The 17,888-nt window shown below is 28.6% G+C and overlaps 1 protein-coding gene across 1 annotated transcript in view; it reads right to left on the reverse strand.

Annotated features, from left to right (window-relative positions):
* The window catches only part of LOC100197025 (2-iminobutanoate/2-iminopropanoate deaminase), a 40,493-nt gene extending 36,514 nt beyond the window's left edge, over positions 1-3,979 (reverse strand). The window contains exon 1 of the mRNA XM_065813743.1: positions 3,819-3,979. Within this exon, the coding sequence (XP_065669815.1) occupies positions 3,819-3,883 (65 nt within the window). The 5' untranslated portion in view covers positions 3,884-3,979. The remainder of the gene's footprint in view (positions 1-3,818) is intronic.
* Between the last annotated feature and the right edge of the window lie 13,909 nt (positions 3,980-17,888).

The following is a 17,888-nucleotide window of genomic DNA, read 5'->3' on the forward strand; positions in this document are numbered from 1 at the left end:
TATTTTTATATACTGCAAATAACAAAGTTTTTCTTCTTTTGATATTTGGGACAGTGGGTCCGGATTTCCAAAGAACTGATGTTCGAGGAAAAAAACTAGATGAATAAGAGTTTTTGGAGCACTTAGGAACAGTCACAGTAAAAGGATGAGACTTAATTGAACGACGAGTAACACAAGAATGAATTTTAGTAAATGGCAAAAGAGACGCTAGCTCTTTAGAGCAGTGCCCATAATAGTATTTGTAGAAAAGAGAAAGAGAAGCAACAATACGATGATGTGATAATGGTTAGAGGTTGGCTGCAAGAGCAGGTCAAACTATATTTACAATGCGTTTTTGCACCTTGTTTAAAAGAGAAAGGACATCATTGAAAGATTCGTGAGATGTGAGAATATCCAGAAGATCGTTATTGTAAATTAAAAAGAGTATAGGGTCAAGGATAGAACCGTGAGGAACCCCTGAAGTTACAGAAGAGTGCAGTCTATCAAGGACAACTTTTATACTACAATTGGTAAGGAAGGATTCAATAATCTTAAAGATATTACCTGAAACACCATAAAAAGAAAGCTTATGGAGAAAACCAGCATGCCAAACATTATCAAAAGATTTAGAAATGTCTATAGCAATAACCTTAGCCTCTCCACCTCTACCTAATGCACAATGAAACCTACCAGTATTTGCTGTTAGCAAACCAGCTGTAGAACAAGAGCAAAATCCATATTGATAATCAGAAAGTAAGTTATTAGATTCAAGATGAGAGATTAAGAAAAAAACCTTGCTTATGATAGGAAGAAGACTAACAGGACAGTAGTTAGATGAGTCAGATCGCTCTCCAGAATTTTTGAAGATAGGGATAACAGATGCCGCTTTACAGCAGGATGGAAAACAGAACTTTGATAAGCACTTGTTAAATAGTTTTGAAAGTATAGACGACAGCTCTGGAGAACACTTCTGCAAAACTACAACAGGTATGTTATCCAAACTACAAGCTGTAGAAGAGTCTAAGTAGGAAGTCACTTTTGATACAGAAGCTAGATTGATACGAAGGACAAGCAATGGATCAACTTGTTTGATGGCTATATCAGGTAGAACGCAACTAGTAGAATCAAGAGATGATGTTGATGAAAAGTTCTTAGCAAACAATTCAGCTTTGTCTTTAGGTGATTTGACAAAATCTGAACTATTACAAGAGAGGTGGAATAACAGACTTGCCCTTATTGCTGATACTGTTAAAAATTCTCCAGAAGAGAGCCTAATTTTTGTAATGAAATACGAGATTTCATGACTTGAGAATAGTGGACTTTAGCGTTAGACAAAACCTTTTTACAATGGTTTCTAGCAGTAATAAACAGACATCTGCTTTCTGGAGAATTGTTTTGCTGATAGATATGGAAGTAATGGTTTCGATTGGAAATTACAGTAGTACAATGTGAGGAAAACCATGGAGAAGAGAAAGCGATTCTTTATGAGAAAAAGATTCCACGCCAGCCTGAATCCACAAAGTTATGTAAAAAAATATATTTGTCAGCAGGAAGAGGAAAGATTTCTACCCAAGGGCCATCACGAAGAAAATCATGGAAAGAGTCCCTCTCAGCTTAAAGTTAGTTGTAAGAGGTACAATGATAGTGGAATTTTAATAATGAAAAAGAATGAGATAATAGTTTTAGAGAGATCAAACCGTGATCAGAAGCACCTAAGGGTGAATGTGGACTAGGCACTGACTAGGATCAGAAACAAGACATAAGTCGAGTAGAGAAAATAAATGATTCGGGTTGTCTGAAAAGAGAGTTGGAAAGTTGACAACTTGAGTTAGAGATTGAGAAAGACTATTGTTGAGGGCCTTAATGCCAGCATATTTACTGACATAAGAGCCAAGCCATTTAGTGTGATAAGCATTAAAGTCACCATCAACCACAATATTGGCTGATGAATAAAGAGAGAGGACTTGGTCAATTTAATCAGAAATAACATCAAAAAAAGGGCAGTCTTGAGATGAAGGAGAGCGATATAGATCAAAGAAAAAGGCGATAGAGAGATGTGGTGGTAAACAAAAGCATATAAAAGAATAGTCTGTGGATTCAAACCTAGTTTCTCTACAAATGGATGAATTACTACGAATGTAAATGCCCAGGTTGAGTATATGGCGATTGGAGCCTTTATGAATTAAAGGAAGATAATCATCAACACTAAGATCATAGGATGAGACAGCCGAACTCAAATTAGTCTCACAAAGAGTAAGTAGGTCTGGTGAACTTTGCAAAAGATAAGACTCAACAGAAGAAAAGTTACTTCGAAGACCAATTTACAGTCTGACAACAGTTTTCTTGTTTTTTATCTATTTTCTTTATTTCCAAGTGTTTTCCAATTAGTTGAAATAGCATTTCTTCAAAAAAAAGCTTTAGTTATGTGAAGGTCTGATAAAAAGCTTATTTTAGAGTTTGTCAAGAAAATAAAGTTTCCAACAATCTAACCAAAACATAGAATCCCCACTGCAAAAAGCATCTTTGTTTTTCTAGAAACAAATCAAGAAAGCATGCATATTAAATTATTCTAGCATACATTTTAAGTTAATGAAATGGTCTCCTTGAAATTAGAAAACAAATTAAAATTAATTGAATTATATTTATTACCTTTTTTCAAAATTTTTCTCTATTAATTAAATTAACTTTGTGTAATTAGAAAACAATAAGTATAAATAAAAATTAAATACAAACTAAAATTTACAATTTTACTTGAAAAAACAAACATTTTTATTATTTAAAGATTTTAAATTTCATCAAAAAATCTTTAAATAATCAAAGACTGCTGTACAAAAATTTGGTTTTGTTGCAGATAAGGGCGTAAAATAATTTTATTTTTTTGCTAGTTACACTTTCAAATTGTTGACTTGCTTAAAGTGGAGACTTTTTAATATAAACAAATGGAATATTTATCGGCTTTAGTACATACATCAACTATCTTATAGCCTGCTGCTACAAGAAAGGGCTGCTATATCAACTATCTTACAGCCTGCTGCTACAAGGAAGTGCTGTTACATCGACTGAGGGTTTAGCATGGGGCAGCAATCTTTTTTCTTTTATTAATTTAATTAGTATTACTAATGTTTAAAAAGCCTCCACTGACAAGACCCTAACGAGCGAAAAAATTAAATGATTTTACACTGCTATTCTGCAACATTATCAAATATTTTATATTATTAGATATTTTGTAGAGCAACATTTGAACACCAAGTGATTTTTTTGTAAAGCTGTGAATTTTAATAATAATACATATTTTTAAACATCACTTTTTAAACATTCACTGGCTAAAGTAATAGTTACTTTTAGTGACTACTACTTCTTATATTGATATTTTGTTAATACTTAATAACCTATTAATCAAAAACAAAACAAAAAACACGTAAAGTTACATGTGTCAGTGACCATAACTATTTAACAATAAAGTTTTTAAAAACGTTTATTTTACATGTTAAAAATTAAGGTACAACCAATAACATATTAGATTGTTTATAAATTCTAGATCTAGTTTATACTCTCTGGTCTGGTTTGTTTAATTAATATGCCCTCTCTTATACTCTATTAATATACCCTAATATGCTCCTCACACATCACGACTAACAATCACCGCGTTAGATTTCGCAGAAATTGTAGTTCTTATTTTTCTTAAATTGTAAAGCATTTAATAAGCTAATATAATTTGTTAAACATGTACAAACTCATATAGCTTAATGCATACTGAACTGAATGATAAATATTTATTGAGTTAATGAGTAATATAAACATTAAATGAATAGTAAAAAATAATGAGTAATAAAATAAACCTGTAAGGTCCAATAGCCTTGGGTGCTTTTGCAGAGTAAATAACTTTTCGAATTACTGAGCTCATTTCAAAATGTATTCGACGATAGATTTTATGCAAAATAGGATATCACAGTGCCCTTTTCTCTATCCGCATGAATATACTTTTAAAATAAACGGAAATCGATGTTTCGGATTACACGTAAAACATTCGGAAGCGCTAGTCAATTTTCTGTCAAAATAAAATTAGATTTCTGTGTAAGTTAAGGATCTTAACTACAAAAAAAGAACTATAGATTGCTAATTAATCAAATTAAGCAACCTATGATTTTTTTGTAGTCAAGGTCCTTAACTACATTGAAATCTTAGATTGCTAATTTAAGTTAAGCGTTATAAGATTTCTAAGTAGTTAAGATCCTTGACTACATAGAAATCTTAGATTGACAACTTTATTTTGACAGAAAATACAATTAGCAATATAAGGTTATATGAATTTAAGGATCTTTACAATATAGAACGCTTTTCTAAAAAGAGCTAAGACACACTTTTATTGTTTTAAGAAAAATAAAAAATAAATTATTATCTGGCAAAGTAATTTTCAAATATCAATAAATTTGTAATCGTAAACAAAGATTATGTTCATATTAACATAATCAGACCTTTTTCAATAAAAAAATCCAAATGAGGAAAAAAAATTTCGAAAAAACAGATTTTTAAAACTCCTGGATCCTGTTTGCCGCAGGGTAATCCAATCAGATTGATAGATTGCATATTTCAAAATGAAGTTTAAATAACTCTTTTGAAATCTAATATTTCAGATCTACATAGCAAATTAACATTTACTAAACTAAATCATTAAGAACACAGGATTACAAAAAACTATTCAAATATTAACATAACACCAGTAATCGACAAATCAAACATGAAATCTTCAACCTTGCAAATAGCAATAAAGAGTCTTTTTCTAAATAAAATTTGTTTTAAAGTTATCCTATTTAAAAAAAATTTTAATGCTATTTTTTTGAAAAAAGTAGAAAAATATAACAAAAAAAATATATTTTTGCATGCTTTTAATTTAAAATCTTAATTTAAAAGTTTTAAACGCAGCCATCCAAAGGCTTCACTCTAGTTCCACAAACTGTTTTTAAAATCCACTATTTGAAAAATAATTTAACATGCTAAAAATTGATTAAGAAAAAAGTATAATTTTTGATTTATTTTTTTTTTTTATAAATTACTATTGATAATTATTTTCTTATTGGCAAACACATACACTAAAAAAAAAAAAAAAAAACTAAATGCTTTTTTCAATTAGTTTTTAACTACAGGAAAAAATGGCTGATTATCGCAAGTCCAATAAATTGGTATAATATCAAAACTGCAGTGTGATAAACGTCATAAATCTACTCACCTCTACTTTTCGCGCCAAATCATGCGGTAGTGGTGGAGGTTCTGAGTTCGATCCCCACCACGTCCCTGGTAGTACCGCGCTTAACTTGTTTCTCCGCGCAGCGGCCTTGTTTATCAAGGTTCGTGTTTCGGAGTTATAGAGTTGAGAGAGGGTTATAACCACTATTAAGTAGCCTCCTCATCTGTAGTGGCTTTATCGGCCTTGAGAAGGTGAATAACAAAAAAAAAAAAAAAAAAAATTGGAGTTGGAAATATTTGCTGCCCCGCGGGCGCACAGTGGGCCTGGTGGTGGGCCTGTGGTGGGCCTGGTGGTGGACAAAAGTAGGCCTGGTGGTGGACAAAACCTAAAAAATAAATCTTTATTATATTCAAAACCATATAATAAAACATATTTGTAATTAGCCAAATTCATATAACGCGGTTTGTACGAAAAAAAATTAAAATGGTAGCGTTATAAATAACAACAAAACCATGTGAAGTCTACTTTTATATATAAATAGTTATGTTTATATAAATTTCAAGTCTTTTTCAATAAAAATAGTGACTTTAGTTTAAAGTTGTATTATATCGAAGAATATAGATTGATTGAAAAGTGAAAAAATGAATTTACAAAAGTAAATGGTTTTTTTTATATTAATTGTGAAATCTACTTATTATCATAATAAGTAGATTTCACAATTAATATAAAAAAAACCATTTACTTTCGTAAATTCATTTTTTCACTTTTCAATCAATCTATATTCTTCGACATAATACAACTTTAAACTAAAGTCGCTATTTTTATTTAAAAAGACTTGAAATTTATATAAACAAGAAATTTATAGAAACAAGCATTTTCAGTAAAATACCATAATAATTATGGTATTTTACTGAAAATGCTTGTTTCTGTTTAAAGTTATAAAATGTCACAAAATACTTATTCTTTGAATAAAATGGAATGTTTGCTGTGGCTCAAAGAAAACTGAGCAGGCAGTGTCAGGAACATTGGAAGAGTAGCGCCAAAGAACTCAAAAGTTTTTTTTTGTATCCGAATTTAGTCAAACGATTGAGAGACAAAACAAAACGAGTTATACATTTAAATGCAGTCTTAACCCGTTAGATATACCTCAAGTAACATCAAAATGGTCTTCAGATGAAACCTTGTAAACGAGAAAATATTTTTAAATTATTGTTCATATAAAAAGCAGGGGAATTTTGGCCAACAGGAAAAAGCTGTAAGAATGCTACAGAGCAGAAAATTGTTTCAGTGAAATCACTGCAGAATAATAATTTAATCTGTATCCAGGGAATGAATAAAAAATTCTATGGTACTGATATACAGCCTGTTGTTGTGCTGTTTGAAAGCACAACTCCTAAGCAAGCATATTGTAGTTGTCCGATAGGCTCTAGTGGATTGTGCTGTCATATTCTAGCTCTTTTTGAAACTGATGAGAAAATTTTAGAATCATTGTACACACAACAACTACAAAAGTGGCACAAATAGTCTTCAAAAGGATCTATACCTATGGTTCCACTTAAAAACATAAAACCAAAATCAGCCAAATTAAAAATATATATATAGTAATTTTAAAATATCTCCTGCTGATCCAAACTCAAACAATTATAAATGAGATTTAACTTTGATTGTAAAAAAACTAAAAGAACAGTTGAAAAACGAAAAACCTATTTATTCTTTTTTAATTAATTCAACATTTGGGACACAGACTTCTGTCGGACAACATTTGCATTACAAATATACATTAAGAACAGCTTTAGCATTAGCTGATCATCAATATTGTAAAACACAACTGTTTGATGAAAGTGTAATAAAAGTAGACAAAGAAAAAATAAAGCAAATATAATATTACGTAGATACGCTCTTTAATTAAAAATGATACTAGTACAAGTGTAAATATAGATCAGTACAAGTGTATATATAAATCAGAATACTTTGAAAATACAAGTTGAAACAACAGATCTAGTATATCAAAATTGAAAAAAAATACCACTGCATAATGAAATAAATGAGCAGCTGAAAAGTAATATTGCAAATATTAAAATAGATTTAAGTTCTTTGAATCCATCAAAGCCTTATGGTAGTAATTATATGGATGTAAAGCAAGGTACCAATAAATGACATGAGTGCAGAAAGTTTAAAATTACTGCAAGTTGACTACTGGCATTACTAGGGCTACATGGAAATGTAAAATACTCATTGATTTGGGATGTCGTCAAAAATGGTACTCCTAGATATGAGTCGTATAAGCACTCCTGATATGAGTCGTATAAAAAATATTCAATGTGGTATTTTATATGAAGAAATAGCAATAAAAAACTTTAAAAAAATTAGTGAATGTAAGATTGAAAAATGTGGATTCTTTGATCACCCTTTCAATAAAAAGTATGGATGCAGCCCTGATGGTTTAGGTCCTTGCGGGATTTTATTAGAAGTAAAAACTTGTGCACAATTTACCGAGGGTCTTTAACATCTCTTAGTAATTATCCGCAATATTAGGTTTAATGTTAGCTTTAAATGCCATGCACAGTTGCAAAATATTGCGTTTTACAGTCGTATCACCCTAAAACAGAATCCTCAAATTTTTTTTTAGTTTGTTGTAATTACCCAAAAATGCAAATTATCAAAGAGGTCATAGATTCTATCTACTACAGTAATAAGATATTAAAATGGGATCATATGGAAATCAAAGAGTTGAATAATTTTTCAAAAGCTATTATTGGTTAAGTTCCTGATTTTTTTACCCTGAAACCATTGCGAACAGTTATAAAAGCAATTGCAAAGAAAGCACCTATTATTTGTTTTGTTAATGAATTTGACTTAAGTATTTTATAATAATATCTTAAGTCGCTTAATATTATTAACTAAGTATCTTAGGAATCATTTTTTGTCGGGAATCAATTTTAGTTTCAACAGTTTAAATTTTCAATATTAACACCTCTCAAAATATTCAGCTATGGGTTTTAAGAGAAAAAAAATAAACAATATAATGAAAGCAATTTTTTTTTAGTTCTATTCTTTTGGTCCTATGGGAGGCAATGTCAAATTTACAATGTGTGCTAACATTTGTAATGTTGAAGACAGGCCCGGATTTACCCCATTTGGGGCCCTAGGCAGATTCAAATTTTTGGGGCCCCTAAAATGATATATTAATCCTTTATTCAAGAATCAAGAATGTACTTTTAAAAGCAACTTCAAATATTGACACTCAATCAAATTTAAAAAAAGGACTTATATATATAATATGTTTTATTTTTAAATTTTATATTAACTTTTTTCTACACTTTTCCTTAGCAATTTCTTCAATCAATTCGTCGAAATCAATTTTTTTCATCAAATCTACATTACTTGATAGCAATGAAAAACTATTTAATGTATTTTGTATCATAGTTGATCTTAAATAATTTTCGTAAGTCTTAACTTTAAAAAACTTCGTTCTCCAGAACAGTTAGTGAGCATCAAAAATAAATAGATTCTTAAAATTGTTTCGGAATTTGGAAACACCATTTCCATTTTTTTTTTCTTTAATAATTTTATATAATGATAAATGACTTATAGGTAAATCATCACTATTGCAGGTTAATTAAATATAATTATGTAAATGAATTAGTTCATTATACAAAGCTTCATCGATGTCTTCACTGTATTGCTCCATAATTTTTGGACGTTAGTTTTTAAATCCTCATGTGATATGTTTAAATTTGTCAATAATCCAAATAGTGCGAAATATCCTGATAAGCTTTAGCCCGTTCTTTTAAGTTTACACTGAGTATTTTCAAACTTTTCTCAAATATATTTATTTGAAATGCTTCTTTAGGAGTCAATTTGGTTTGCAGTGTTTGAGATTCATCTGGAAATCTTTTGTTTGTTCGTTGCCTTTTGATTGTGTAGTCGGTGTCTGGAAGCAACTTTTTCGTTTCTGCTTCAATGACATTATAGTCGCCAACTAATTTATCAAAAAAATCACCAAGAGATGAGTATAAATTCGAACAAGTGTCTAGGGTAATTTTTGAATCTGGTAGACATTTTGAAACTAAGTTTATTCGACTAAACTATCCTCCAAACATTTGACTATGTAAATCTCATGATAAATGTATGTAAATAGCCATGCAACATAAATATTTTGCAACATTTTGCAATAAAAAAAATTTATAACAAAAGATTGGTCTTCGGTTAATGGTCAGTTGATGAGAAATACTGAACATGTAAAAAAGATGTTTTGTACACAAAGAATACCTACAAAATCTTTCATTACTGTTATAATATATAAGTTTTGTAAATATAAATCTAAAAAAGTTATTTTATGACAAATACATGCCTCGAAAAGTAATATTTTTAATGTTTACACTGATAAAAGTTGTCTTGTCCGTTAAAAATATTTCGTATTTTTCACCAAAATAATTAATTTTTTTAATATTTTATTTTATTTTAGGGATCGTACGAGAGCTTTTATTAAATACTTAAACTATTAAATGTAATACAACCTATTTAAAGTATATACATTGCCCCTAATTTTCCCTTTTAGGTTTCTTTAACATTTTAAAATAATGACTTGTAACATGCTATTTGCTTGAAATCAACTTTTATTTCTCGTAAACAAAAATACATGTTATTTTGTTTATTATTTAGTTCAATACAAATTGCACTGTTTACCTAACAATTTTTTTGTTTTTTTGTTAAGTAAAAAAAATAAAAACAGGTGACATTTACGGATACAACAAAATAAACTAGTTCTCAATGATATACCATTCTTTTCATTGAAATTAACTGTTCTGGTTTCTGCAGCTATTAAACTAGAGGATTCTGAGTGAAAAACTTTATGAAATCATAATGTAAAAAGTTAATAGCTGCAAACAATGATAATACTCATTTTGAGAGAAGTAATGAAAATTGGCTTCCTCAAGATTTTCAATACACCTACGGTACATTGAATGCTACATCATCAGTTAATAAAGTTGGGAAACCGTGTTGCTCTTTTGAAAAAGCTTGTAACAGAACCAAAAGAATAAGTCTAACAATGTTAGTAATATTTTATTTAGCCATAAATTACTTCATGCAATAAAATTGAAACTAAGAAGTGAGTTTAAGTACAAATATTTCTGAAATTTTAAATAAAAACCCCATTAAACCTGCTTAGATATATTCACCTGATGAAACTTTATCATTAACTAATAATGATGATATATCAAAACCAACATACCATCTTCTAAGAAATGGTGCTTAAAAACTGACTGCCACATATCTTTTATATAAGGGTATGAGATCTTCAAAAGCTAAATGCTTTTCCAAGAACATTTAAATAGATGGCTAGTCAGTACAAATACCGCTAAAAGATCTTCTAAAATAGCTATGTGATATTCAAACTACTATGCAAATCACAATGCTAAGAAATTAACTAAACTGACGTTTGGATGCAAGGCTAGTTTTGATGGTGCTACAAGATATAGTGTTTACAAACATGTAAGTTAAAATGAAAATAGTGAAGAATGAAGAGTGCCTGTTGATCATTTGTTTAGTACCTTTAGAACTCAGTAGACTTTATAATAATAAAAACGTTGTAATACCATTCACCCAGAATCTGCAGCCAATAGATTAAAAATAAAAATAATACATTATTATATATAGAGATGATAAATAATCTACAGACTTATTCAAAACGTAGTGAACATGTAATAATACTAATAATAGAGTTTGAAATCTATATATTTATTTATATTTTCTATATATTTCTATGTATTTATCTATATATTTCAAATCTATTAGATAATAATATCGATAATAGAGTTTCAAATCTAGTGATAAATTTTCATTTCTTCCGAAGTGCGCATTTTTATTTTTAAAGTTCGTTGCATCAATTTTCATTTTAAGTTTATTCCACCAGAAGAGTTAGGGTGGAATGCAAGAAGCGAACTTGAGTCAAGTTCGACTTGAACTTTACATTGTAACCGATAGCGGCAGAGTATGGGTTTTCCCCTCCAAAAATACTCTGCCGCTATTGGTTACAATGTAAAGTTCAATTCGAACTTGACTCAAGTTCGCTTCTTGCATTCCACTCTTAGTTATTCAGTTCCACGATTTTAAGAAGTTATATGATTTGAAATTAAAAGAAATTTAAATCCGCGTTTTTAAAGTTTTATAAAGTTTGTTAAATAATTTTTAGTATTTTTTTTTTTTTTGTTGTAGTTTTAGGTGCTCCCAGAAGTCCTTGCGGTCTTATCACAGAGCACCGCGGGAGAGCATTTAACAAGAAGTTCACGCCTCCTTCCGTACCAATGTCGCTTGTTGGACTGGAGCTGGCATCGAACCTGGGACCTCTGGGTTCTGAGCCAGAACTCTAGCCACTGCGCCACGGCTGCTCAAGTTATTAGCGACTATTTAACTAAAATTTATAATAAAAGTAAATATATCTTAATAAAAGTGATTCTTTGGACATATTAAGGGTTTTAGTAAAAAAAAAAAAGATCAAAATAGTTTTGTCCACCATATGTCCATATGTACCATATTTGTCTAATATATGGCCCACTGTGCGGCGGATGCAATGAAAAATAATTTTAAGTTTGTTGTCAAACAATTTAAATATTATTTAAGATTAAATGTTTAAAACTTGTTATCAAAGTTTCGTTTTATTTGATTTATTGAGAAATTTTTGACTATTTAAATAAAATAATAATTTTGTTGGAGTGGTTGTTTATCAAATAAATGCGAATAAAATCAAAATTAGTGTTTGAATAAATTAGTCGTTTCATATTTAAAACGAAAGTTAAAATTTGGAAAATTTATTTCTATGCTAAAAAATTATTTTGCTGTATCTCCACTTTTTAAAAAGTTTTTTTTTTAAATTTTATTTATAAAATCTAATTTTGAACCAATAAGCAATAGTTTAATTATCCTTCTTTGATAGTTTGGTCATTGAAATATCAGAGATTTGCTCAAGAACAACACCAGAAACCACTTTAAGATCTACTAAAAATAGTGTTACGCTCAGATTTAAAAGCTCTTTACCAAAAATAAAAAGCCTATTTGCAAATTATAAAAAAAAATCATGTTTTACAAAAAAATAGTTTTAACAAACTATCTTGAACGAATAAACCTCTTGAATTTAATCAAAAAGAGTTTTTGTTTAAAAAAACTGTACACAATAAAACAATATTCAAAAGTTATAAATATATATTGACATTCTGTTAGCAAGCGTATCTTTGTCAGAATGAACTGATGATGCGCCCTAATTGAGCTTACATGTCTGATTTGTTGCTTGAAATTTTGATGTTTCATAAATGTAACAAAGACTTAGGCTTAAGTGATAGTTAATGCTTTTGGCATATAGTTAACGCTAACAACTAGTATTAATTGTAATATTAAAATTAACTTTTAATTAAAAATGTTAATTATTAGTTGTTAGCATTAAGCACAAAAATATATAAAAATAAATAGTTAAGAGTTTTATTTTTTTGCTTTTGGCTTTCATATTATCTCCTAATATATTTTCATATTATCTCCTAATATATTTTCATATTATATCCTAATATATTTTCATATTACCTCCTAATATATTTTCATATTATCTCCTAATATATTTTCATATTATCTCCTAATATATTTTCTTACTGTCATTGAATTATAACATAACCTTGCATAATATTAATATCGCATAATACGCATAACCTTGGTATAATATTACAACATGTGGCTTATTGTCATAGCACTTGCTACATGAAGTTTTCTTAACAATAGCCTTAAAGTAAGGTCAAAATTTAAGTTGATGGCTTTGAAAATTTTTGCGTAGGCCTAGACCTTGAAACTCTTGTAATTGATCTTTAAACTCTTAGCCTTAGTCTTGAAAATTTTGGCCTTAGTCTTTACCTTAAAATATGCTGACTTGGCCTCGACCTCGGTCTTGCTATTTTTGGCCTTGTTAACAACTCTGATTCTAACCTCGCAATTAATAGATATTGTAAAAATTATTGAAAAATACAATATTCTTTAATATTCATTAAGAATTAATAAAATTTGTTTTGATCTTATCTTGAATTTAATTTTTCTAATATTAAAAACTTTTATGAAAAGTGAAACTTGTTTTTGAAAAATAATAATTGAAAATAAAAAAATGCACTTTAGTCTTTTAGTCTAAGTGATATATAATGGAGAATCTTTTACCTATATAAATTCTGGTGTAGTGTGAGATTTTTACTACAGTATATTTAACTAATAATTAATTTTTACTCATCCGTAAAAAAATTTTATATTACATTTTTATTCAATTGTAAAAATCTTAAACTTTTACTGTCATAAGATTTTTACTACCCACGTAAAACTTTATTTTGCGACCACGTTATCAAAACAATTGGTTCGATAGTATTGTCAATAGTATTGACAAAATACAACCTGATCATAAAAAAGATTTTTATAACTAGATTGAAACATTCTAAAATCTTTAAAACGTTTAAAAGTGTTGACTAAATACTTTATTTTTTTGCAAAATAAATAATTGATATACTGTAAATGTTTTGATATGTCATTGACAAACAGTGTCATCTTCACAATTACATACAATAATAAATGCTTAAGATTTAAAATTAATCTTAAATTTTACTTAATAGTATAATAACTATGTTATTATTGTGATTTTATACATATATTATATGTACAGTGGCGTAGGAAGGATTTTTTGTTGTTTGAGATAGGTAACTTCCAGACATCAAGCAAACTACAAACATTTATATGTTTACCCTTACGTCAAATAAGGATGCTTTGCAAAAAATTGCAATGGTTGGAACCTGGAAACAAAAAAATTTTTTTTGCCCCCACCTGTCCCAAACGTGAGAGCAACAAGTTGATAAAATACTTTTTTTTACTATTCCTAAGTAGACTTAAATTCATCAATAAACAAGTTTCATAAAATAATCACTTAACGTTCAAAAGTTATGACCTTACAAAGTTCGAATCCCCCTTAATTTGAGGAGGTCACAAATTTTATATAGTCATAATATTTGAACGAGATTATAATATGAAACTTAAAATTTATCGATGAAGTCTAGTTAAGAATAGTAAAAAAAACAATTTATCAATTTTTTTGCAAACCATTCTTATTTGAACATATAAATGTTTGGAATTTGCTCCATATCTGGAAGTTAGTTACTCAAACACCAAAAAATCCTTCCTACGCCACTGTTTAAGTATATAATCACAAATAATATACTATGTAATAAATAATATACTATGTAGGCAATATATATTATATATATTACCTACGTATTATATTATTACACAATCTTTATCATTTACAGAAGACGTCATTTACAACAAGTAAAAAGAATAATTTTTATTATGTCAAAAAGACTTTTAATTAGCATTACAAATTCAATCAAAATCTGATAATTTGATTACAAATAAACTTTTTTGTCAAACTACTTTTTTTCAATATTATTATATATATATATTTTTTCGAAGTTATTTTTAGCGAATGACACTTGGAAGTAAAATTTCCAATTTTTAACTTTAATGTTTTGAATACTAATCTACTCATTTATTCAATAATTTAAGAATAAAAATTAGAATTTTTTAAATAGTCAAAACTTTAGCAATGAATGATATAAAACGTAACTTTAATGTCAATTTTTTAACATTTGTCCCTAATTAATATTTAAATTGCTCGTTAACTTAAAAACAAACGTGAAATTATTTTTCAGTACATACGCCGGCGAAAGGCAATTATTTCTGCCTCCGAATTGGCATCTACCAAATGCGGCTACCAATGGTTTACGCCTCTCTATTGGCGTAGACCTCCAAAACATTTTGCTTCCTAAAATAAACGCTGACTGCGACCGCCAAGGTGGAAGCCACTGGAAGCCATCGCCAAAAGCTTCCGCTTCCTAAAAAGTCAACTTTTCGCAGAAAGTTACTTAGCTGCCGGGCAGCATTATCAACTCTGGGTAATTTCAGATGAAAAAATTTGTAAGCATCAAAGATAAAATTAGCAATTTTATTTTTACTTTTTTGGTCCGAAATAGAAAAAGCCGCCTAACAACTTTTTGTTTGAAGTGCAGTTACTTTACTCGATTGCCGAACAGCCTTTTGTTGAGCATCATGTTACCCTTCTATATCCCTAACTTTCATCCATTAGATGTTTTAATATTTTAATTGCTCAACTTGCCCCTTTACTTAACTAGACCCGCTTTGCCCTAATGTTTACAGACGATACTAACTTACTTTATACATCTACGTCTATTACAGAACTTTTCAATACTACAAATATTTTTGGTTTTATTTTTTTATTTATTGATTTTTTCTGCTTGTTCACATTTGTCGTCGTTTCACAAAAATAAACAAACAAGGCTTCTGAAAGAAGATCTTAATGATCTTTTTTCTTTTTTATATTAACACGTTACCAAGAATAAAAAATTACTATGAGTCGTGTTATAAATTGAAAATTTAAATCAAACCACAATCACTTATCACATCTTATATTAAATAAAAAAGTTAGATTTTATCGTCAGAACTTATATAAGCGCAGATCAGAAACATGCAATCCATTAAATTAATTTCACTCATTCCAAACCATTTTTCATTGAAATGAAAGTTTTCAATATAACGAGAATAATGTTTTTATGTTTTATGCTTTATGTATATGTGGAAAAATGATGTATCTTTATCTATTTTCAAAAATCATTTTTGCTGAAAGCCAATAAATTACACTTTAAAACTAATAATTGTATATATGAACTCTTATGTCAAACCAAGTTTTATCAGTTTTGTATTATATATCGTGCAACCTATCTTTGGAATAAAATTGTTTGTCCAATTTCAATATGCATTTTATATTTACCATTTTCAAATATAAACTGAAAAATTTAATTATCTTTATGGATGATATAGTCAGGTATTTTTAAATGTAACTGTATACATTGTTTACAACTTTTATTGTAAATTACGATTTATTTTGTTGATTATGTATTGATGCAATTTATATACACACGCTTGTAATAGGTTCTGACGATAAAATCAATGCGATCTTCTTTCAGAAACCTTGTTTGTGTTTGTGAAAGTAATTTATTTACTATGACAGCAAATAAAAAAAATAAAAAAAATTATCAAAATTAGGTATAACAATTTTATTCCAAAGATATATTGCTCGAAATTCTACATGTAAATATAGCATAAAATGTTATAAACATTGAGCCCGTAAATATTAAGTTTTTTCATCTCCATAAATAATGGTTTGCAATAAGGCTGTACCGGAATGGAAATTTTACATTCTGGCCGGAACCGGATTTGTCAATAAAATTCCGGCTGGATCAAGAATTATATTTATGTTATTATTTACCTTCAAAATTAAAGTGAAACCTTGCACCTCAGCATAGTGGCTTTTCTTGGGGTCAAATTAGCGTCACAAAACATATTTTTATTTTGGATAGGTGCTTCCATCTTGGATGGAGACCAACCTCATTTATCACATTTAACATTAAGTTCAAGTGAATTGAAAATGTATTGGGAATTTTACAACCATTTTTTATGATTAGTGATACAGTCAGTAAATCAAAATCAATGTAGCCATCAGTAATTAACCTTATCCCTGCAATAACATAATTTTCCCACAAGCCTTGCTGATGACACTAGAATTCAAACAATGAAAAAGATGCTAAGAGTGTCTATTGGAAAGAGATTAATGAGTAATGTTCCAGCTGTTGATCCAAGGTAGAAACTGTCACTTTTACCTGAGCAAAACATTTGGCTAAAAGTTGGCTTTCGATAAAGGATCCTATAAAGTCACAAAAAGAGGTTAATAAGACTAATATGAAATGGATTTATTATCCTCCGATAGTGCTGATTCCTTACCAACCAATAAAGGTTTTCATCCATCTACATCAGCTTTAAATGCATCTAACTTTAGAATGATAGTCACAAAAAGTTTTCTTAACTGCTACGAGTCAGAAGAAGAAAGAGAAAGTAAAACCCAAAATGAAAAAACTAAAAATAAGAGTTGTTCTCCAAAACTGGAGAAAAATTTTTTCCTAAATTTCCAGAAATCCTTAAATGATTGATTGTTGCAAATAAAATAACATGTGTTTGTTTAAATATTTGTACTTTATACCTATAGTTCTTCATTGTTATGAATGGCAATGCTTTATTGATTTAATTTAGCCTGCGTCACATGTCTTCGAAAATAAAGGTAAAAATAAATTCCAGCATTCCGGCTAGACGATATTTTGTCTGATTTAGTGTGCGAAGTTTTAGAAGTCAGAAGAGAAAACTTTGGTTAAAAAGTACGCAGAAAAATATTTTTTGAGCATTTTTAAAGATAGGGGTACTAAAATGCTTTTGTAAAAAGTTAAATAAAATGTATGAATAAAAAGAAATTTATTTCTTATTTTAAAATATCTTTTTTTCAATTATAGCGCTACTGTAAAAACCTAATTTGAACTAAATTTAAGTTTTTTAACAAAAGCTAGAAAATAAACCACAAAACCCCCTAACACTATGCAAAATTCCTTTGTTTTTTTCTAACATCAAAGTAAAGCCCCAAGAACATTTTTTTTTTTTCTGTTCAACAGTAAATAATCAACATATGTAAACAAGAAAAAATAAAAATATGTCCGTAGAAACAAAGAAGACAGTAAAATCTTGTCAACAAGCACCATTTTTATATATACAATAAAAAATAAAAACTGTTCTTTTTTACAATGATCTTTAT

This window comes from Hydra vulgaris, chromosome 12, assembly GCF_038396675.1.
Source record: "Hydra vulgaris chromosome 12, alternate assembly HydraT2T_AEP".
NCBI lineage: Eukaryota > Metazoa > Cnidaria > Hydrozoa > Anthoathecata > Hydridae > Hydra > Hydra vulgaris.